Source organism: Aquila chrysaetos, chromosome 8 (genome assembly GCF_900496995.4).
Source record: "Aquila chrysaetos chrysaetos chromosome 8, bAquChr1.4, whole genome shotgun sequence".
Taxonomy (NCBI): domain Eukaryota; kingdom Metazoa; phylum Chordata; class Aves; order Accipitriformes; family Accipitridae; genus Aquila; species Aquila chrysaetos.
Genome location: NC_044011.1, coordinates 11,009,294 through 11,031,651, shown reverse-complemented (window position 1 = coordinate 11,031,651; position 22,358 = coordinate 11,009,294). Strand labels below are relative to the sequence as shown.

The window sequence follows — 22,358 nt, the reverse complement described above, 5'->3', positions numbered from 1 at the left end:
GTTTTACATGCTGGGGACACAGGACAAGACCAGCAGGCAGGACCTCATGGACTTCTGCAGCTTTAGAGAAGTGTTGAGGCTTGCCTGATATCACGATCACTGAAATACAGCCGACTTCTTACTCCATGACACTCCTGGCTATTAATACCACATGTCAACATTTTAACATAAATTGGAGGTAAATGTATTTGTTCAGAATTTAGACCTCTACATACTGACATCCCAAACTCACTGGTTTCCTGAATTCATTTTTTATCAAAAGTTTCGCTAGCTTCAGGAAATTTTCACCTGAATCTGGGTCAGTTTAAGTTTTTAATTGCAATGCCTTGTTTGGATTAGTTCCAAACCAAATTAAGTTTATTAATTATTCATTGTAAATAGGATCCACACAAAGCATGAAACTCAAAACCAATTTCAGAGAATAAAGGTGTCATGCCAAATTTGTAGAAAAAATTTCAACTGGCTCTTGGCAACAAAAATATTTTGCAAAGGAAAGATGACATACAGATCAATCATTTTAAATGCAAAATATATATTTCAGGGCAATTTTCTCATTGTTTTCTACATAATGCCATTTTCCCAAAAGTACCACATGATTATTTGCCAACTGTATCAAGCACCACTTCCATTCTGTACTATGTTGCAATACTTCATCCTACTAGGAAGAACACAAGAAACTTTTACGGTCAATTTTGTTTGCATTTTTGGCCACCTTGAATGATGGATGAAGCACAGTATTGTGAAACACCTACATGTCCTCATAAACCAGAGCATCCTGTTGGTTAATGGTAAAGTTGAATTTGATTTTTATTTGGTCCTGCTAAGAAGCAGAGTCCCAGTTAAAGGCATACGACAAAGAGCAGAAAATAGTGCACAGAAAGGCTATAGGGAAAGCAGTAGGTCTGCCTAAGTTCCTACCAGAGCAATGCAAGGCTAGACTCCAACAAGAATGAAATGAAAGCAGGTCACTTCAGCATGACAGCTCTTAGTTTTTTCGTGTATTTGAGTTGATAGTGTACCATGAACAACAGTGGGGAATTCCTGGGTAAAAAGATGAAGAAGATTTTTTGTTCAAAAACTGATTTTTTTAATTTGCATGGCACCATCTGCACAGTTTTAGACAGCACAAGAAGCAGCCAGGAGTTATTGTCCTGTTCCCTTCTCTCTTTTGCCACACGGCAAAGAAAGTGACGTAAAATGGATTTTTTTTTTCCTGTGGAAATAAATACCATCTCCTGCTGGAAGTGCTCTTCCCTGCCTATGTAGATCATGTCTCAACAGACAGCTGTCTGCTGGATTCATCCAGCTGCCTGCTTCGCCAGAATCACGGTGATCTGGAGTGTGCAACTGCCGTCAGTCAGGAAAGGTGGACGTTTGAATCTGGACTGTCTATACATCAGACAATAAACCCCAGAAGCAGCTACAGGCTCTTCTGGGAGCATTTTCTTTGGTGAGAAGGAGCAGCTGCCTCTAGGAGAGCAGAGAGTCCATGCATACGTTAATGCTGCTTAGTTTAATGTTAGTTCAAGTTGAGAACGAAGGTTATTGTGGCAATAGGATATTGTTTGGTGTAGGTGAGGCATGTCTTATCTGGCATATTCTTCTTAAAGATTAATGTTAGCAAGGCTGAGGCATTCTTGATTATCCTTGACTGCAAGCTGAGAACTTGACAGATGAGGTCAATGGAGATGACTGGTTGTTTCAGGTAGGTGGTGGTGATACTAACTCCTGTGGGCAGCTTTTAAACTTCACCAAAAAAATACCGTAACAGATAACCAAATAACTGGCTTTCTACAAGCACAGTTTTTTTGGTTTTGTTGTTTTCCAGTTACATGCTTTTTCTGATTCCTTGTTTTTTTCCAGAAATTTTTTACAAGTTTCTCACCATTGTCAAGACCAGCATACAAATTAGTACAAAAGAAAAAACAGAGGCTCTCTCCTCTCTCTGCCTCTTCCACTGCATTTGTTTTTCTGGTCAAGGTGAAGGATAAAACCTGATCATTTCTCCAAGAGAAGCTGAGGTTTTCTTGCTTTAAAAGAGAATGTGATTATCCCAATTTTCAGCCTATATTCTTTTTTTTGCTTTTCCCTGAGAAAAATAACATTAAAAACTGGCTCTGTGACTTTCCAATAACTCTCTCCTTTTGATCTGCAGTCTTACACGTAGTTCGTTCTTCTTTTTCACTTACTTTTCATGTTGCTGATTCCTACTTGGTGCTATATTTAATTTTGTGCTCATTAACATAACCCTAATGTCACTGCCAACTGCCACCACGACAGTCGTTCTGACTTGAGAAGAACAAATTCATTGTGAATTCCTTTGGAAAAAAAAAAAAAAACAAACACAAAAAAACACCACTCCACAGGCTAAATATCTGTAGAAGATGAAGTCTAAATTTTATCCTGACGAAAATCAGTAAATCAGAGTTCTTGTTTAGCTGCTGTTACATGTTCTCTGGCTCAGTCAATAAATTTATTTCATTCCTGTTCCCCTTTCAAGCCAATAGAAAACAGTTTCATGGAGCTGGAAAATGCTTTGGGCAAGACTGGGGGAAGCAAATAACTTATTTACTGAATACAGGGTGTTGACTGATTCAGAACGTCTTGCCAATTCATCCGAAGTCACCAAGCGCTTGGAGCCAGAAAGAGGATGTGGGGCTCAATTAGTGGAATAAGACTATGGTGAGGGCAGATGGCTCCCCTCGAGCAGTCAGGATACTGCCCACAGCATTTTTTGGAAATCCAGAGTCTCTCTTTTAGGTGAGCATCTCAGGCACTGGGCTGGAGGCGGTCACCTCTGCCTGACTATCCCAGCTAACGAGCATTTCAGTAATTTTGGCTGCAGGAACTGAAAATGCTCAAAAAACCCTCCAAAATGCTCCTGGCACAGCAGACAGGGCACTCCGGTGGGAGATATTCGTTCAGGTCCACTTGAGCAGAAGAAGAATTCAATGCTGCTTTCCTGCATTTTGGAGGAGTGTCCAAACTGCCCACTCAGAAAGCAAAGGCAAAGCTGCAGCACCCACCTCCTCCCTCCTTGCATGAACAGTGCTGTCATCCCACCCTTTTTCATTCATCCCAAAGTAAATCAAGGGGGACAGACGCAAGGTCTTATTTCCTTGGCAGGGGTGGGGGAACAAAACATATTTTTCCTGAATTTCAGCTCAGAGCCTAACAGGAAGCCTTCATTTTTTTATGACATTCATAGTGCAGGACTAGCATTTCACCTCTACGGTACATCTGGGTAACCACAAAAGCAGTTCCAGCCCATGCAATAGCTTTTTAAGGCCAAGGCTTTAGCGATGAAGCAATATGAGAATGATACACATATACAGCCACTTGGATTAACCTGTAAACAAGGTAATGTAAACAAGGTCTAATGGTGGACACCTTCTGTCCTTCCAACACATTGTCAGCTCGCACTCTGCCATGAGGGGCGAGTTCCTCTCCAGTGCTCGGCCGTAGCAGGGAATCAAAGCATGGAAACCACATGAGCAGAGATTACACAGCCTCTCAAGTCTGGCAGCCAGATGTCTATTTGCAACAGTGAGCATAACCAGATGGTTTTTCTGCCATTTTTTCTCCAAACACCCAGAAGAGGTTAACAGAATGACACACACAGAGATAAGCTCATGATCACATTTGTGTATTTAGACACATACACATATTAGCCTCTCCAAAACTGTAATCCCTAAGGATCCATCATTGGATGGCATGGCTAGGATTTTCAGATGTCAGGTCCAGCTCAGACTCTGCAAGAAGCTCCAAGTGAGTAACAGCCAGACTAGGACTTCTCCATGTTGCTGCCTTGATGCCAGCACCAGCCCAGGGGTGCCGTCCACAGAATCCCTCTGCAGCTGGCTCCAAGCGTGCTCCTGGGTGCAGCACATGGGGACGGGTTCTCAGCTGTTGTGGCCATGAACAGCTTTGCTCTTTTCTACCCATGCAAAACTGCCCTACAGCGAACTCTTCGGGAATTGAGTAACAAATACAGCAGGAAGGTCATTGCACTGTTGTGACGCACTGGCTGCTGATGCAAAGGTCTCAGGCAAAGGAAAGAGGGCTTTGATGGGATAGTCCTACATCCCAACATGAGTTAGCTCCTTGGATACTTCTCTGAGGCCACAGAAACAGGCTTCTTTCTAATGAAGCTGACATCAGAGCTCACTAGGGAGAAATCTGGGCAGGTCAGCCCAGAATCAGTAGATGCAGATGTTACTTTCAAGGACAAGTTTCAGGGCTGAACCCTCATCACCAGCCCACACCTGTATCTGTCCCACAGTGTCTATGCCAGACAGCCACATCCGGAACAAAAACATTTAGTTCCATTTAATATCCTGTGCTTTCTCCCATACAAAACATGGATTTGACACTCGCACACACAATGTGCGTTGCACAGTCCCACACCAGCTGGAGAGAATGCATTTAGGACAGCAATGAATATCAGCAGGTGGACAACAACCACCACTTAACTGCTGTGACTTACATTTAAGATAAAGCAAAATCCAGGAACAACTCCAATTCCCGGCTAGGTAATACAGAAAAGCAGCAGTTCTGGCTCTGAACTGTTTTTGACTGACCTGGATCTCATGAAGGCAAGGGGAAAACTCCCACTGGAGCTTTTGACACTCAAACAGGCTAATTCCAGTTGATTGTTCCCATTTTACTTAGTTATGCAAACAAGCACCAAGCCCTACACTTAAGATCTCATAAATAATACTCCTCCATCTGCAAAAAATTCTGGTGAGAGTTTTAGTTTTGTGATCCTTATTCTTTCATAAGAAAAATAAATAAGCAGAAATTCACAATCATTTCTTCCCTGTAAATACCCTACGGCTTATTGTAATTAAACCCAAGGACTTTTGAAATGGCCTGAAATCTTAAGCACAGGTAGGGGAGCCCAGATGGAAGAAAAGAGTAAAACTCATTCTGACACAAGTTTCTCTCAGCATCTTGGGAAATGAACTCAAACACTCAAAGCACCCAAGAGTCAAGCTCTTCTCCTGGCAGGCTGGCCGGGTTTGCGTGCATCTTTTACGGGAGGGGGAAGTCAAAGACAGTCTGATGATGCATCCTTTGAAAGCTTGCATTTCCCCTCCTCCCTACAGCCTCTTAACATGATTCTGCTTGAGGGCTAAGAGTGGCTGGAAATATCCCAGTGAAGCATTTGGTCAGAAGACAGATACATAGATACATAGATACAGAGAGGGAGAGCTTGCTTAAACGCTACCTTGGTGAGCCCAAAGTGCTTTGTTTGAAACAGCTCTGAGTGACCTTTGGAGAAGCCTAAGGCTTGAGGCCCATGACAGCTGCCCCGACAGACAAGAACATCAGACTTCCCCAACAGCTGTAGGGCCTGGGGAGCTTCTGGATTCCTGGAAATACTGACAAGTTTTCAATTCTGGCCAGTTTTCACCACAGCCAGATTTTAAAATGCCTGCACACTGGAAGCCCTTGCTTTTAGCTACCTCAGGTCTGTATTTCTAGAGGCATAACAGGGGTTGCAATATCACCCGTTCCTGTCAAGTCCAAATACTGAAATAGTACAAATCAGCCCTTCTCAGAATTGTGACATTACCTTCAAACCATTACACTTAAAATTAACAGATGTTCTTTCTCTTTACCTTCTGGTTTGCAGACCTCTGATGTGCCAGTGATAATTTTTGCAATAACAGTGTGAAAACTTTTAACCTTCTCTTAAAAAACAAGGAAAAACTGAAATTCTTGTGCAGTAGTCTTCTGGTACTGCCAGTGTTGCAAAACTAATGGATAAAAATAGCTGAATTACCATGCTACTTGCTTCTAGATCTGACTTTTTAGAGCTACAGCTCTATTGTCAGTAGCATGAAGGACAAGCCCGTAAGATGCAGGCACTATGGAGCAGCCGGTGGGAAGGAACACAGCTACAAGGAACAAAAGAACAGCAGAATTCACTCTGAGGTAGGGAGAAGCCAGGGAAACAGAGACTTGGTTCCTCCCCAGAAAGAAGGTGGCAAAACCAAGAAAGGACTAAGGAATTGTAGTCCAACTGAAGACAGACTGGGACTTTTCAAAAGTTTTTACCTTCCCTAGCAGGGCAAAACTCCCCCAGAGGAAGTCAGATTTTGGAAGCCCCCAGCCTGTCTGCAAATACCTAGTGCAGTAACCAGCAGCTTTTACATGTTTCCCCAGAGTTTTGGAGAAATTAATACTTTCAGAAAACTGTAATTTCTTCTGCAAATTTATGTGCAACAGGAGCCCACAACTATGGGACTGCCAGTCATTTCACATAGCCCTAACACCAAGACTTCCCAAGTGCTGTACTGTAGGGAGTTCTCTGCATTCCAGGTATTTGCCATCAACCCAGACGGATGCTTAAAAACACTGCAGTGGGACATGTCTGTCAGAGCTGCTTCAGTGCTGTCACAAGGCTATGTGGGTCCACCACCAGCTCTGGCAGGTCCAGGCAGCAGGTTTGCTGACTTGGCTCCGTGCTAATTTGTCCATCCATCTCTTCAGGTGAGAAGATCCAGTGAAAAGCTGGAGTTTCTCTGGGGCAGCAACAGCCCTATGAAGCAGCACAGTTGTAACTGTAAACCTCTGTGCCTCAGGTAGCCGGCCTGCAGTCTTGACTTAATTATAGCAATGTAACAGACTTCGTCCCCTGCAGTTAAATCTCTGGTCTCTGGGCTTGAAAGACCATTCCGGATATCATGGACATTGTGTGTCCCTACACAGACATAGTTAGAGCCTGATGAGGCAGCAAGGTGGGAACCCTAGAAGCATCTTCATTTTAATTAGAAGTACCTTCGTCTAGCCTCTGCCCATCTGGCTCTAGCTATAGTAAGACCTGTATTTGACTGTATGTATTAAAAGAAACTGTCTTCTCCACAGCAGCATTGCCTCCTCCCCACATACTGTTTACTGACAGGTAGCTTCATAGACAGGGGTTACCTTCATCATTTAGAAAGTGGAAGCCCAAACAGTTCCCCTCCTGTGCAGTGAGAACACACAAACTGCTTCTTAACCTGCCTCTTGCAAACTCAACGCAGAAGCCCTAGGGACAACCGAGTAAAGCAGATATACACCCCCACCTAGTGGGGAACGCACAGCTCTGGTTCTCCAGGACAGGAGCAGCTTCAGCTCTGCAGTTAAACATACACACCTATCACAGACCCCCAGAGCAGCTTTGCTTTTTGAATCAAAGGGGTAATAACAGCTATGATGAAATCTGAGGGCATTACTTTTAATCATTAAGCAGAAAGGACTGTGAGGAGAAGGCAGGTTAAGCCTACTGTTACCAGTATTTTACCTGCTCAATATTAGGCACGACTGCAAACACAAGTCTTTTGCTTTATACTAGTGTAATGATTAACTTCTGCAAGGTCAACGCAATAGGCATGTAAAATGTTAGCAGAATGGCATAGAAGCATTTTAAACCTATTTTGCTACACTAGAGAGAACTAAATTCTTGAATGCAAAGCAAAGACAAGTAAGTCTTCTGTAAATAAAGAGGTTTTAGTATGTCTGGAAGAGCCTAGCAGCTCACAAGCCGAGTCACTGACAGTATTTTCTGGAGACAGTCTGGGGTTTACTAGTTTGGGGGGGGGTGGGGGTGGTGTTAAATACATGCTCTAGATAAAGGCAAAATAAATTACTGTGAGGTGGAAAGTAGAAGCTGGAGGGAAAAAAAGCGTCTTTGATCTATTTCCGTTTCTGACTGCTCAGTAAAGACCTCGACAGACCCCTCCTGTCTGAAGAGCAGGATGAAGGCGCCATCCTCCGGGCTCGCTGGGACCGGCCACGGCAGCAGCCCGATTACCCACCACGGAGGAACAGCAGAAAGACTGCAAGAGTTTGGTTTGGCTGGCCTTAAATTACTTTAATCTTTTCTAGTACAGAATGAGACACACATGCTTTGCAATACGTATTAGCCTTCAAACGTCTTTTCACAGGTCAGAAAAAAAAAATCACGAACGTGCACTTGCATTTCGCAGCAGCATATTGTCCTTTGGGACGCAGTTGCGTCTGTTTCTGAGTAGAAGTTCAGCCACTGAAAACTGTTTGTAGTCTGCAAACCAAAGTCTCTACGCACAGCAGCTTTGCCACCCATAAGTATTGCTTATGGGATCACCCTGATGCACTTTGTTCTTCCAACTCATAATATGTAATCATTTCCAAGAGGATTTGGGTTAAATGCTGCACTTTGTTCCCCTCTTGAAAATGATTCCAAGTTCTCGTTTTAACATACCGTGGCCTACACACAAATTAACTGTGTATACATACACAGCAACTTCATAAGCAACACAGCTAAGCAAGGACTGACAAAAGCTAGGCTCAAGGGGACTGTCAGGATGCAATTCTTCTGCAACCTGTTTGGCCCAGGTCAAAGCCCAATTCAGCTAGCACTGAAGTTAGAAAACTCACTGTTCCTGTCATGCAGATCAAGCCCACAAGTAATTTCAGGCTTGTTGATGAGAGATACCCTGCACAGTTCAGGTTGGAGATGACTTTACACACACAGCTACTATTTTTACCATTAGGGTCAGGAAGCTCTAGGTAGAACAAACTGCATTAATAGTTTAGTTTGAGTAATGGGTCTTAGACCCGCCCATTCAGACAGGGCATTTGGCTGTAATGATTTACCTTTCCGTTTCTCAAGACACACCTGCCCACCTCCACAGCAACTTCTGTAACGCAAAGTGCTAGTTCTGAATAGCGCCAGCAGTTCCAAGTTTACTGCCTAACACAGATTAGCAAGAGGTTTATGCACTTTTGCTGCCCAGACAGCCGACAGCTTTGCTAGCAGACTTGCTAAATTACAGGCACGCACTCCAGCTCCTAGTGTCACAAGAACCACTAGGACTTTTTCCAGTTTTTGTAGAAGTTTGGAGTTAAGAAAGTTTGACCAAGCCTTTCCTTCAAATGAACCACACAACCAACCTTTGTTTGTCCTTCATAATTGTCCACCAGAACAAGTATGGAATCATTTTCATTGCTTCAGTGTTCCTACTACTTGCCTTCAACATTGAGTATGTTTTCATCTTCCTATTCCACATTCCTATTTGTACACAGCTTTGGACTTTCTAAATTGACTTATAGACAGGATACAAGGCAGCAGGATAAGCTCAACAGCTGACTGTAAGCAGGAGATGAGCAGAGATCCTTCTTAACCTGATGCACAGCAGAAATGGAGCCTTACCAGCACATGTTGCATCTCACACTACTGGCTTTAAAGCCCCAGCAAGACTGGTCCTGCTTGAGGAGCTCTCCGTGATTTACCTCCTCACTACCTGGAGTTAACTCAGGCTTCCTCCATAGCTTAAGCATTCCCTTCCAGAGCACCAGTGTATAGGCACATTTACCTCTCTGTTCTTTAAGAGCATGCAGTACCAAGAAGATGCCCAACATACACATTACAGCACTCGCCAACAAAGCCCTGCCTCAGCATTCACTCATTATGAGGACTCTGCTATATAGTATTTCACCATCTCATATAGTCTTGACTAAGGAAAGAAAAAAAAGACTGCTGTTTCCTTCATCTTCAGGCAGACTCCACTGTAAACACAACATGCCTCCTCTGTACTTTGAAGGTACTTCTGGAAAGTAAGAAACTAAGGATCTTCTTCATATCTGAAGTGCCTGTTCCTCTAAAAAAATGCCACTGCTTCACTCCCACTCAATCCACCTTATCTGCAGGATTTCAGTAAACTGAAGTCTGACAACTAAAACCGAACTAATAGCCTTTACTAATCCAGATACCAACCCAACTTGCTTAAATTAAGCTTTGTATCTATAGCTAGCTACACATGATTTAGAAGTTATGGTAAATACTGTTCCTTTCTCTCCCTAAGAACTATCAACAATATTAACACTAGTTACAGAGTTGATTAAGTCCTTAAAAAGGATTTGCCTCAATAGCCTTGCAACAGGAATATTGTGGGCTACACGATGTATTTTGCATTAATTTAAACATGCTGAAGTGCTTTGAAGGAAACACTCAAGGACAGAGGCTGGGAACATTAAGTTAGGAAGATGGGTTTCAAAATAAAACTGATCACCTCAGTAAATAATTACAGCAAAGATTTCATTTTGAATTGCTACCTAGGAAGTATAATTCTTTCTGCCAGAAGCTTCGGGGGGGGGGGGGGGGGGGGGGGGGAGGAATCTATGTGATACTAGTGTTTACTCATCAAGACCCAGGCTTCCTCTCCAAGAAGAAAAGCTGAGCATAGTTTGTGAGAGACTTTATTTACCAGCTCCCCACACCTGCAGAGGATTTTGCAGACAGCAGGAATATGGATGCTTCAGTAGGCTTTTTTTTTTTGAAATTCAAGTCAAAAGCTGTCAGACTGATTACCAATAATCTTATTTTTCTTCATCACTGCTCTCACCCCCTCAGAGGCAAACCACAGATATGAGGGAGGATGCTACAAGTTTTAAACAAGATTATGAAGCAATTCAGACGTAAGCAGAAGCTCAAGCTGCATATCCGAGATGAGAACTAGACCTAGAGAAAAAATATCCCACAGCAGAATAAAAAACCAAACACTTTAAATGTGAAATAAGCCACGTTTGCACAACTCGCTCTCATTCACAACATTCTCTCACCAGACGCAGCTTTGGTTAGTGACTAAAGACTTTTCCTATGGTGGTGGTAGTTTCTCTCCCTCCATTTGCTAAGGAAAGGCATTTCTTTCTTCTTCCTTCTCCCCTTAATCTTACTTAATACTAGAAAACAGCAGCCTAGCAGTACAGTAATGTAAGCCTATTCCTTGTTTCCCTGAGAATCCATCTTGAACTTAAAGAGGCATACTGAGAAAGCTCAAAGAAAACTTACGCACAAGGTACTATGTATACCCAGCCGCATCCAGTCTAAAATACTTGCAACAAAACTAGCAAAAAAACCAAAACACACCAACTATTTCTTGTATTTTTTAAGACCTTTTGGGCATGCTCCTTTATACCAAATAGTACTTCATTCCCGCCTCAAGCATTAAGTTTAACTTGTTACAACTGCTTCGGGAATACAGCTATGCAGAGACAATTTAGACTTGATATATGCATGTAATCAGTCCCTTAAGTTAAAGGATGTTTTAGGATATACTTGAATGGCTAGTATGAAATGAGTATCACATGCTCTCATTCAGTTCCTATACGAACAATTTAGCCTGACCCAGTACTGTAATCTCTTGCCCAAGGTAACACCTCAAAAGCTAGTGCATCAGTGCAATACATGAAAATCTTGCGTAAGAGATCCAGGAACAGGTAGGGATGACTGAAGACAGTCAAGTCAGGCAGGCACAGCAACGCCTATTTCCCATTTCACCCATCTTTTTAATATGTAAGAAGCTCCATAGCCTGTAATATAACAAATTAAAAAAGGTGTTTCTTTTCTCCATTCATTTTTAAATAAAGTAACTGGACCAGCTATTACTAAAAATCAGTCTCTTACAGACAGTTATAGAAGATTCTTGAGTTTTATTTGTTTATAGCAACATTAGTACATGTTTCCACTTAGGTATTTTAGTGCAACAAGGAAATCCATTACCTCATTAAGCTTCAGCAAGGTGATCTATGTTTCTACATGCAATGGAAACAATTAAAGTGTCTCCCTTTGTTGCACAACAGTTTAAAACTTCAAAAATCTAAGTAAATACCTCTCACAATTAAACAAGCAGACACTTTGCTTGATTATGAAATGCTTTGGTTGGATGAGCTAAGTGTTATCTGCAGTAGAGCAATTCATTTGTAAGCCACGGGCACTACTACAAGAGTGGTATCAGAGTAGAAGTGGTGACATTTTAGTAGTCTGTGCAAGAATTCCAGTCTACTTTTTGCAAGTTGCATATCTTGAAGATACATTCTCCCAGTTGATCACATTCCAGATGGCTTTCAAATAATCAGGTCGAACATTTTTGTACTGAAGATAATAAGCATGTTCCCATACATCAATTCCTAGCAAAGGAATGAGACCTGTAAAAAAAAAAAAAAAAAAAAAGACACAATAAATCTTGTAAATCTATGAAATCATGCTTTACATGTAAAGTCTTATATTGCATCCCCAAGTTGTACCCAATTTCTGAGTCTCTATCTGCAGGGAAATAAAAAGCTCTCCAGCACATAAGTGCTTATTGCAACATTTTACAGAACTTTTTGTTCTACACACACACACACAACTAGCTCTTTCAGTTTATGCAATAAGATAAACACCTATGAATACTCTAGAACTACCTTGAAGACATAACTGAAACCAGATACAGTCATTTTTGAAAAGTTTACATCTTTTGCACAGTTATGCAAACATTTTCATGAAATGTTACACCATGAAGGAGTCTCTTGCCATGCCAGTTTGCTTGCAATATTTTAATTACAAGTTATTCATTCTCTAATTACTTTCCTTGCTTTTGTGCTAAATATCCTTCTCACTGTCTTTTTAATGGGGAGTTTTCATGGGGGACAGGGGTAAAGTTTACCCCCATTATGCTCTAAGTCCCTATACTAAAATTATTTTTTTTCCCCCTACTGAGAAGCAATACAGGGACTGCTGACAATACATGAAATTCCTTGCCATTCTCTATGAATTCTACAGAACATCTTTTAAAGATAACTGCAATATGATTTGGATGAAGAGCCACTGCAGGCAGTATTCTTATTGGCCATGACCTCTTCCCTCTGTGGAGGGTGTCCAGCCTGACATCATCACTTCCATGTCTCTCTAAGCAAGTAAAAATATCTTTAAAAGTGATCATTGCTAGTATTATGCTCCTTGCCTAGCTGTAAGATTTATCCACATCCAAGGTTGATTTAACTGATACTCATTGCTTCCTTAATATTGGTGAAGAGTAGATTATAAACCTTCCCTTTCAAACCCAGCCTACATAGTAACAGGAGTTATTATGTACACCTTCCCCTCTCCTGTTGTCTAGCCTACACTGACAGTTCTGTGAATAGCCCCTCTGCCAGACAAAACAATCTAAAGGCAAGAAGCTTAATCTTCCTCGACACAGGCAAGCTACTCCAGTTTACTCAAAAATAATCCATAGGAGCCTAAGCTAAAACTATTGTCTAAGAGAGAGTGCTTTCACAATATGCCCCATCTATTTCCCCTTGGACTAGACAGACGTCAAACCCTACTGTTCCTCACAGTTTTTAAGTCGTGCTTTACTAATGCTGTTTTAAAAACTGCAACTGTTTTTCACTTCTGCTAGTAGTGATATTCAGTTTTCCAGCCCTATTTATCCACCAATTTCTTCTCAATTCAATTTGTCCACAAATCCCTTTTTCAGATCTCATACACTTGCCTATGGAATCTACAAAGAAAGAAGCAGAAGGGAAGGAAAGAAACCTGACCTGTTGTTCCTTGCAAAGGGTCCTGATTTGCACAAGCTGCTATTTGTAGGCGGCCCTGCTCTTTGTTATAGCCAAGCCACCCCCAGCCTGATCCTTGAACACCAACTGATACAGCTGTCAGCTTCTCCTTGAAACTTGCAAAGGAACCAAAGTCACGCTTGATGGCTTCCATCAATTCTCCTTTAAAAAAGCACAGAAAGATCACAGAATGTCAGGCACTTAACATCTTTCAATTTTCCAGATATCACCTGGAAATAGAAGGAAAGAGGATCAGAAGCATTTGGGCTCTATGCGAAGAAAGTATCTAGACAAACAGAGTAGTTGCATCATTAATTAACAGCTCTGTCCCAACCTGCTTCAGAGGGCAAACAGACTGGAAAGAAATTAGTGTAGTCATCAAACGTGCTGTCCTCAAAGACACAGTCAGGGTGCTATCAACTGGACATTCAGGAGTTGACATTCTTGTCTAAAAGCAAAGTGAACACCACAGAAGACTAGCAAAGAAGGTAAGAAGCTAGTCTGCATACCTAGAAGAACAACACTAAGTGGCTGTGGTTTCTTTGTCTTCATACAAAGAAATATTTAGACATCTTTGATATCACTATAATGAATCTACACATCCTAAGAGATATTTAAGCACTCCCCTCAGATTTTAGATTTACATCTGCTTCTACAGTTAGGTAGTCTATTTGATATGGGTAAATAGGCTCCATGATTAGATCCCTTTTTATTAAGATAAACTGTGCTGGGGCAAAGGGAACAGAAACTAGGATTGCTTAGTGTAACAATGCGCTGTCGAACTACTTCCTTTCCCCTACACCCTAGCACACTTGTAGTTTTCAGATACTTAAGTGTTTGCTCAAAACCTGAAGGTGTCTACGCTCCTTTCTAATTAGCATGTTGTGCTGGTTTTGGCTGGGATAGAGTTAATTTTCTTCATAGTGGCTAACATTGGGCTATGTTTTGGATTTGTGCTGAAATCAGTGTTGGTAACACAGGGATGTCTTTGTTACTGCTGAGCAGTGCTCACACAGAGCCAAGGGCTTTTCTGCTCCTCACCCCACCCCACCAGTGAGTAGGCTGGGGGGGCACAAGGAGTTGGGAGGGGACACAGCTGGGACAGCTGACCCCAACTGACACAAAGGATAGTCCAGACCATATGGCATCATGCTCAGCATATAAAATGGGGGGAAGGAGGAAGAAGGGGGGGGACATTCGGAGTAATGGCTTTTGTCTTCCCAAGTCACCGTTATATGTGATGGAGCCCTGCTTTCCTGGGGATGGCTAAACACCTGCCTGCCCATGGGAAGTGGTGAATTGTCGTGGTTTAACCCCAGCCAGCAACTAAGCACCACGCAGCCGCTCACTCACTCCCCCCCACCCAGTGGGATGGGGGAGAAAATCGGGAAAAAGAAGCAAAACCCACGGGTTGAGATAAGAACAGTTTAATAGAACAGAAAAGAAGAAACGGATAATGATAATGATAACACTAATAAAATGACAACAGCAATAATGAAAGGATTGGAATGTACAAATGATGCGCAGTGCAATTGCTCACCACCCGCCGACCGGCACCCAGCTAGTCCCCCGAGCGGCAATTCCCCGCTCCCACTTCCCAGTTCCTATACTAGATGGGACGTCATATGGTATGGAATACCCTGTTGGCCAGTTTGGGTCAGGTGCCCTGGCTGTGTCCTGTGCCAACTTCTTGTGCCCCTCCAGCTTTCTCGCTGGCTGGGCATGAGAAGCTGAAAAATCCTTGACATTAGTCTAAACACTACTAGCAGCAACTGAAAACATCAGTGTTATCAACATTCTTCTCATACTGAACTCAAAACATAGCACCGTACCAGCTACTAGGAAGACAGTTAACTCTATCCCAGCTGAAACTAGGACATGAATGAACTCCTTGTTTTGCTTTGCTTGCATGTGCAGGTTTTGCTTCATCTGTTAAACTGTCTTTATCTCAGCCCACGAGTTTTCTCACTTTTACCCTTCCGATTCTCTCCCCCATCCCACCAGGGGGGAGTGAGCGAGCGGCTGTGTGGGGCTTAGCTGCTGGCTGGGGTTAAACTACAAGACGTGTAAGAATACTTCATACAGTGCAATGCTGGAGAACTCTTCATTCCTTCCACCTTTGGACGGATGGTTTTGAAAATCTCTTGGCGAAAGGTGCAAGTGCATCTTAAGACAGGCTTTAGCAGGCTTCCTACAAAAGCCTTGAACCATTCAGTTGATACTGAAAGATGACATTTGAGACTTGCTGACTTTCACAGAAACTTCACAGAAATTGGGAAACAAAAATCAAGGCTTTAAAGCATCTTTTCTGAGAATGTTATCTGACAACAAGCTCTATCAGAAATGGACTGGTATCAGAACTGCTTGTTGAAATTTCAGCATCGAAGCTTCAAAACTTTATGCTCCATTCTTAACTAGATCATCTTCAGAGCATCTTTGTACTTCCATGGTAGAGTCAAAAGTCACAAGCAGATGTCACCTGTGAAGGCTGAACTGGAGTACAAAGCACCTGAAGCGCACCAATTTACAGACAGGCACATAAACCTCATTCAAAACCCCTCAAGTTTATCACAATAGCTTTTATGAGATCTGTACTATAGGGCCTTTACCTTTAATTGTAGGTCACTTGTAGATAATCACTACTCTATCCTCCCGAAGGGGATTTCTTCCTTTAGGCTCTAACTGCTATACTATCCCTATTCAAATTGCAGCATAAATCCAGCCACTAGGTTGGGTGGTCTGCAAGCACATTTCTTCCCTTCCTGTGAACCAAGTACATATGGTAACTTTATTAGCATAGCTGTGTACAACTGTTTTCTCTTATGAAGATGGAAAGGACAACATACAGCAGTAGCCAAGTATTTTGCAGCGTACACATAATCAGCTTTAGAAATTAAAAGTACTTAGCTAGCTTTTTACATTCTTGGCTTGCATCCAAAAAAACCTGAATTCCTGAGAATTGTGGTAACTGTCATATAGAAAGGCAAATTAACTCTGAAAAACAAAGATCCTTTAAGACTCTTTCAAAGACAGACAAGATCATCAGTTCTACTGGTCAGTTAAAACTGATGCAATAAATCACTGTAACAAGCACTTACCTTTAGGCTCTCCTCCTCCATTAGGAGAAAGGTTTGTCCAGAAGATGGTGTGATTGATATGACCCCCACCATTGAACTTCAGTGCAGGCTGAAGTGACACCTGAGCTGTAACATCACCTAAGGATGCAGAAGATAAAAGTACATAGATAAATGAAAACATCATCATCACCACAGTAGTCACTAAGTTGCCACTAGGCCTCCATCAATCTCCAAAATCTTTAAGTCTCACTAGCCTATAACATGTCTATGGAAAACATAACGCTTGTGACTGTTACCCACTTTTTAGATAGTCACTGACAAACTACATTAAAGATTTCTTTATCTCTGACCTTTTCTTATGCTGTGAAGATATGTGATCTGCCAATATTGCAACTATCAGGCAACCCATACTACACATATAAGATCTACTGCCATTCTACAGCAGAATAAAGCAACTAATACTGCCAGAACACTTCAAGGACCCAGCATGTGTAAATTGCTCAGTATTACCACTACAACACAAAACATTGTTCATCCATTAGCTCACTGATTTGCAAACTAAGAATTTTTAAACTTCTTAAACAATTTAGAGGGCTAACTGTGCTTGAGAGAAAGTTGATGAGTACAGTTAGCACATACACAAACAAGATGTTCTTCTCCCTCCCATTTTTTGTTTCATTTTGGTTTTTTTGGAGGGAGGTACTTGCAGGAAGAGATAGTGACCCAGATTTTACTCCACATGACAGAACCCTGCATCTCAAATCAAGATCAGACAGCCCTGTACTTCCTCCCGCTCCACAAAATGTCATATTTCTTAAAGAATTCACTGGTGCCTTGTGCCTCTGAATGGTGTTGCACCACTTCAACACAAGTGTTTTGAATGCTATTTTACCTTTTAAAAGAACTGAAACATCTCAAAGGTTTTTGAAGCTTTCTCCACCACTCCAATACATTCTCTAATAAAAAATCAGTGGGGGCAGCTGTTTCCTCCACAGTCTCTCAGGAATGAGTGGTAGAAATCTTCCTATAGCAATAATGAGTCATCTTAACACAGATGTTGAGGCAAACCACAAAGCAGTAGAACACCTGTTACTAAGGTTTTAATATAGGATTCCATGTTCTCAGCATCTCCTCATACACTTCAGAAACTACAGACAGGTACAGGACTGGAACAAAGCATCCAAAGCAGTTAGTAAAAACACTATTTGCTGAATTCAGGTAGCAGGTTAAGGATGAGACATCTCTTGTACCCACTCAAATGGCATCTTTGGGACATTTTCCTTGAATTTTGCATGTCTTAATGACACTTTTAAGTTCATCCAGAGCATACAGCATATCACAAGCCAGAAATCCAAAAATAACCCAGAATGTCTTTAATGTCTTCATCACTCTTTATTCCACTATTCCTTAGAGGAACCTATTCCTCAGGACCACTGAGAACCAGAGATGGCATTTGACCATTGTCCTTAAAACACAGTATTTGTGGTGCTGTCAGATCAGTCCTGCTGAACTTTGCACTGGAAAAGGCAATGGGAAAAAAAGTAACTTGCCCTTAAGTTACAGCGAAAGTATCCTTGAATTTATTTGTATACAGAGTCCCTGGCCTTTGCTCCAGCTTTCCACACTCCTCAACATAGCCACAGAGGACAATTCAGTAAACCAAGACAGGCAGCTTAGAGGTGCTCAAGAGACCAGTCAGCTCAGTTTCGCAGTCTGCAGAGTCCTTTGTTGCCTTCTAAGAGCAGTTAAGTAAAGCACCACAGGTCACATGACAGTCAGAAAAGAACAGGGAAAACTGTGGTAGGCACAAGTTTTCACTGAAAATAAGTTTCAAGTTTATATCCTTCAAGTAGCAAATCTTGCATGTTTTGATGGACCAGCAACCAGAACCAGGTTATGCTGAAACAAAGTCCTCTGCTGCACCCTATCACAGAAGTGCATACCCATTTTCAAATTAGCTGACAACATAAGCCAATGGGACTCACCTCAGGACAACTGTTACTTGAGTTTTCTAAGCAGATATAGATAGGTGAAGAACATGTTAAAGATAATCTGAAGAGAATACTTTACTTTCTATTGCTGAACAAAAGCCATTGAGAAGGTTCTGTTATCCAGAAGAGATATTAGATAGTGATCAGACACGCTATGTAACCCAACACTGAAATGCAGCACAAAAACATTTTTTATCATGCTCAGTTTTTAAGTATGGAAAAAGAATGACAATACTGAGAGAATGAGGTGGCAGTTCAGACTTTGCCCTTTCCTAAGGCCTGGTCTTAGAAGTTTTTCTAATGAGGGTCAAAATACTACACACAGTAAGCTGGGATACCAGTTAGAAAAAAAAAAACCAAAACCACACACTCACAAATACCTCAAGTAAGTATTTGTCTGCTTTGGTGTGCACAACCACCACCAATACATCATCCATTTGCAAAATAATGCCTACAAAATCCTTAAGGAAAGATTAACCTCTACTTCTAGATAGACGATTTCCAACAGCAAGCAACAAGATGCTATCAAAGGACAGTATTTTTAAAAAATACCTCAAAGGATCCACAACACTGCAGGTGTTTCTGCTAACCGGAAATTCCACCACCATTAGTGGCTGAAGCCTTGGTCATTAAACAGCATTAGTAACAGCAGCAACAGATACAGTTTTCTTAGAGTTCATGTTCCCTCCTCAGCTCTGTTTGCACTGATTAAATCACCGGAATACAACTTTCTTGGATCCACCACTGCAGGACAACAGCAGGCAATCATGATTGCCTGATTCTTAATCAAATGTCATTTTAGTTCATTAATTTAGACTGTAGAAGTTATTTTTAGGCTTACTTAGGCACTTGAAAATCTCTAAACTTTCATAGGTAATGAACATTCTCTATTCAAGCACACCGGCAATTATCAAGGGATACAGGGTTCAAGTTTACTCAGATACTGACAATTCTCACTTTCATCCATGGCCAAGCAGTTAAATTACACTGTGAAGCCATGTGGCAACCAGACAGAAGTGAGTCTATAGAGTAACTACTTCTCATAGGTAAATTGATACTCTTTAGAAAGATCATCACAACAGAAAAAAACTCAGAAAATAATTCCACCTTCTGTTGTGGTTTAACCATGCAGCTGCTCACTCACTCCCCCGCAGCCAGTGGGATGGGGGAAAGAATCGGAAGGAAAAGGGTAAAACTTGTAGGTTGAGATAAGAACAGTTTAATAGAACAGAAAGGAAGAAACTAATAATCATAACAATAATAAAAAAAGGATTGGAATATACAAAACAAGTGATGTACAATGCAATTGCCCACCACTCGACAACTGATGCCCAGTTAGCTCCTGAGCAGTGATCCCCCCAGGCTAACTCCCCCCAGTTTATATACTGGGCATAACATCACATGGTATGGAATACCCCTTTGGCCAGTTTGGGTCAGCTGTCCTGGCTGCATCCCCTCCCAACTTCTTGTGCCCCTCCAGCCTTCTTCCTGGCTGGGCATGAGAAGCTGAAAAATCCTTCACTCAGTAAAAGCACTACTTGGCAACAACTGAAAACATCAGTGTGTTATCAACATTCTTCTCATACTGAAGCCAAGACATAAGGCTATACCAGCTACTAGAAAGAAACTTAACTCTATCCCAGCCAAAACCAGGACACCTTCTTAAAAAGAAGTACATGTTATTTCACACATTTTCATCAGTCCAACTGAAAGATTTGAAAAAAAGTATTTTGTGTGTTTCAGTGTAGTCCTGCTACAACTGTAAAGTCTTCATAAAAGTCAGCATATCTCAGGATTCAATTTGAGATCTTAACAAAAAATTCCATGAGGGCTTACTACATATTTTAGTGTCTAACACTGGCATGTGACCTACATGACCCCTGAATCTGACCCAATGGCACAACTGACACCCAAACTCAGATCTCTTCACTGGGTGTTGTATACATTAACTGCACATTTGTCTTATCTCCATCTGTAGGCACTAAGATTATTTCTCAAGAATCAGCAGAGCATCTGATGTGAAAACCATCAAGGTGCACAAATTTTCCTTTATATAAGTTTGTTACTAACCTTTCATCACAAAGTATTTGTTTAGTAAAATGACTGCAATTTCGTATTGACTCAGTCTTTGGTTCAAGTTACCAATGTAAATAGCACTAAATCCACAACAACCAATGAATTTTCTTCCAGTTTTACAGTACTACAGAGAACAGAATTCATGCTTTTTAGTTATATCTAGTTTCCAATTATCAGCACCACTAAAGTTTACAATGAAAGCTTATTCCTAGTAATATTTCACTTTATTTAAAAAAAAAAAAGCTTGAATTACATAATCCGAAACTTTTAAAAGAAAATATTTCCCCTGAAAAGAAGGGCTATCTATTTTTTTCTCCTGTATCATATATGTCAACAAGCTTCCATCTCATCTGTTGACTGTGGATATACAAACCTTTTGCCAGTGCCTCTTTGTATTTCTCCTCTGCAACATTCAGGTTGTTCACGTAGGTGGCATGATGTTTGCTGTGGTGCAGCTGCATGATCTCTGCGTTAATATGAGGTTCCAGAGCACCATAGTCATACGGGAGGTCAGGAAGAGTGTGCTTTTGCCTAGAGACCAAGCATCCCAATGGTGCTGTCAACTTGGCACTGCTTCTAGAGAAGAAAAAACAGAAGGGAGTAGTCTTATTCAGTACTTCAGCTTTACCACTGAAGCAGACTGAAACCATGACTGTTATGATCAGCTGCTTTAAGTAAATGGGGTGATATCTTAGGTAAAGAAGTCAAATTTCCATTTTTCAAGAGCTCAAACCAAGCATACTCTGTAGCTTAATTGCAAAGATGAATTCACATAAAGGTCACAGATACATGGCTTCGCAAACCAAGCCCCCCAAGCCACTGTAAAGTCACATACCCTCCCATGCATGCAGGCAAGGCAAAGCTGCAGATAGGAATGGAAAGCCAGCGGGTTAACATGCTGACATTCAAAGCTTCACCTAATCTTTACTGATTAATAACAGAAGCCAAGATGTCCCTGAAGTATCCTTCCCTCACTATCCACAAGGTCTCTGTACAGAAAAATAAAAAGGCTGAAAAACACAGTCACCAGGTTCCCAGGCCTGAACCTCTCTAGCATTAACACCAACATGTGTGCTTCCCTGTCCCTACGGTGGGTACTGGAAAACCACACGCTGCGTGATGACAGCGCAGCCACAATGTCCGGAACAGAAAACCACACATGTTCTGGTTACCCTTCCCCATTTTAACATCTCGCACTTGTCACAAGACGTGACAATGACCACGATGAAAGGAGAATCACTGGGCTGGAGGGAAGGTCAACTCCTGAAGCCCTTTTACGTTTCGCTGGTGACCTTGGCGTAAACCAGGGACAAACCAAGAGCAAAACCCTCGGGGCCCTGAAAAGTAGCCGAGTACGGCGACCCTGCCTAGCAAAGCCAAGAGGATCTGGCAGCAGCATGTCAGGCGACAAAAGTCCCTCGGCGGAGGGTGAGGGCAGAGCCTGGGAGGGTGAGAAAGCACAACCGCCAGCAGCTCCCCGGCCGCGCCGCTGCCCGCACCGGCGCCGAGCCCTGCGGAGCAGTCGGCAGCAGCGCGACCGCCTTACTCCCGAAATGGCGGGGAGGCGCTGAGGGGCGAGGAGGGGGCGACCCCACCGCCGCCTCGTCCTCCTCCCCTCCCGCCCACCGCTCCGCCGCGGAGGGCGAGGGCGGTCCGCCCGCCCGCCCGCCTCACGCTGAGGGGCTCTGACCGACATTACGCTCCCCCACCCCTCCGCGGCGCAGCTCTCACCTGCCCGCCGAGGCAAAGCGGCACAACATGGCGGCTATCTCGCGGGCGGACGTTACACCGACGGCGCAACCGCGTCTTCGCCCGCCCGCCCCCCCTCCAGCGGAGCTGGGGCCGATGGCGGGGCGGGCGGTGC

General features: G+C 42.4%; 1 protein-coding gene across 1 annotated transcript; it reads right to left on the bottom strand.

Annotated features, from left to right (window-relative positions):
- Positions 1 to 11,443: 11,443 nt before the first annotated feature.
- Positions 11,444 to 22,358, bottom strand: SOD2 (superoxide dismutase 2). Its single transcript, XM_030022930.2, has 5 exons — positions 22,226 to 22,358; positions 20,868 to 21,070; positions 16,449 to 16,565; positions 13,333 to 13,512; positions 11,444 to 11,955 (listed from the first exon to the last, which is right to left on the bottom strand). Exons 1-5 carry the CDS (start codon positions 22,252 to 22,254, stop codon positions 11,810 to 11,812), a joined length of 675 nt encoding a protein of 224 aa, XP_029878790.1. The 5' UTR covers positions 22,255 to 22,358; the 3' UTR covers positions 11,444 to 11,809.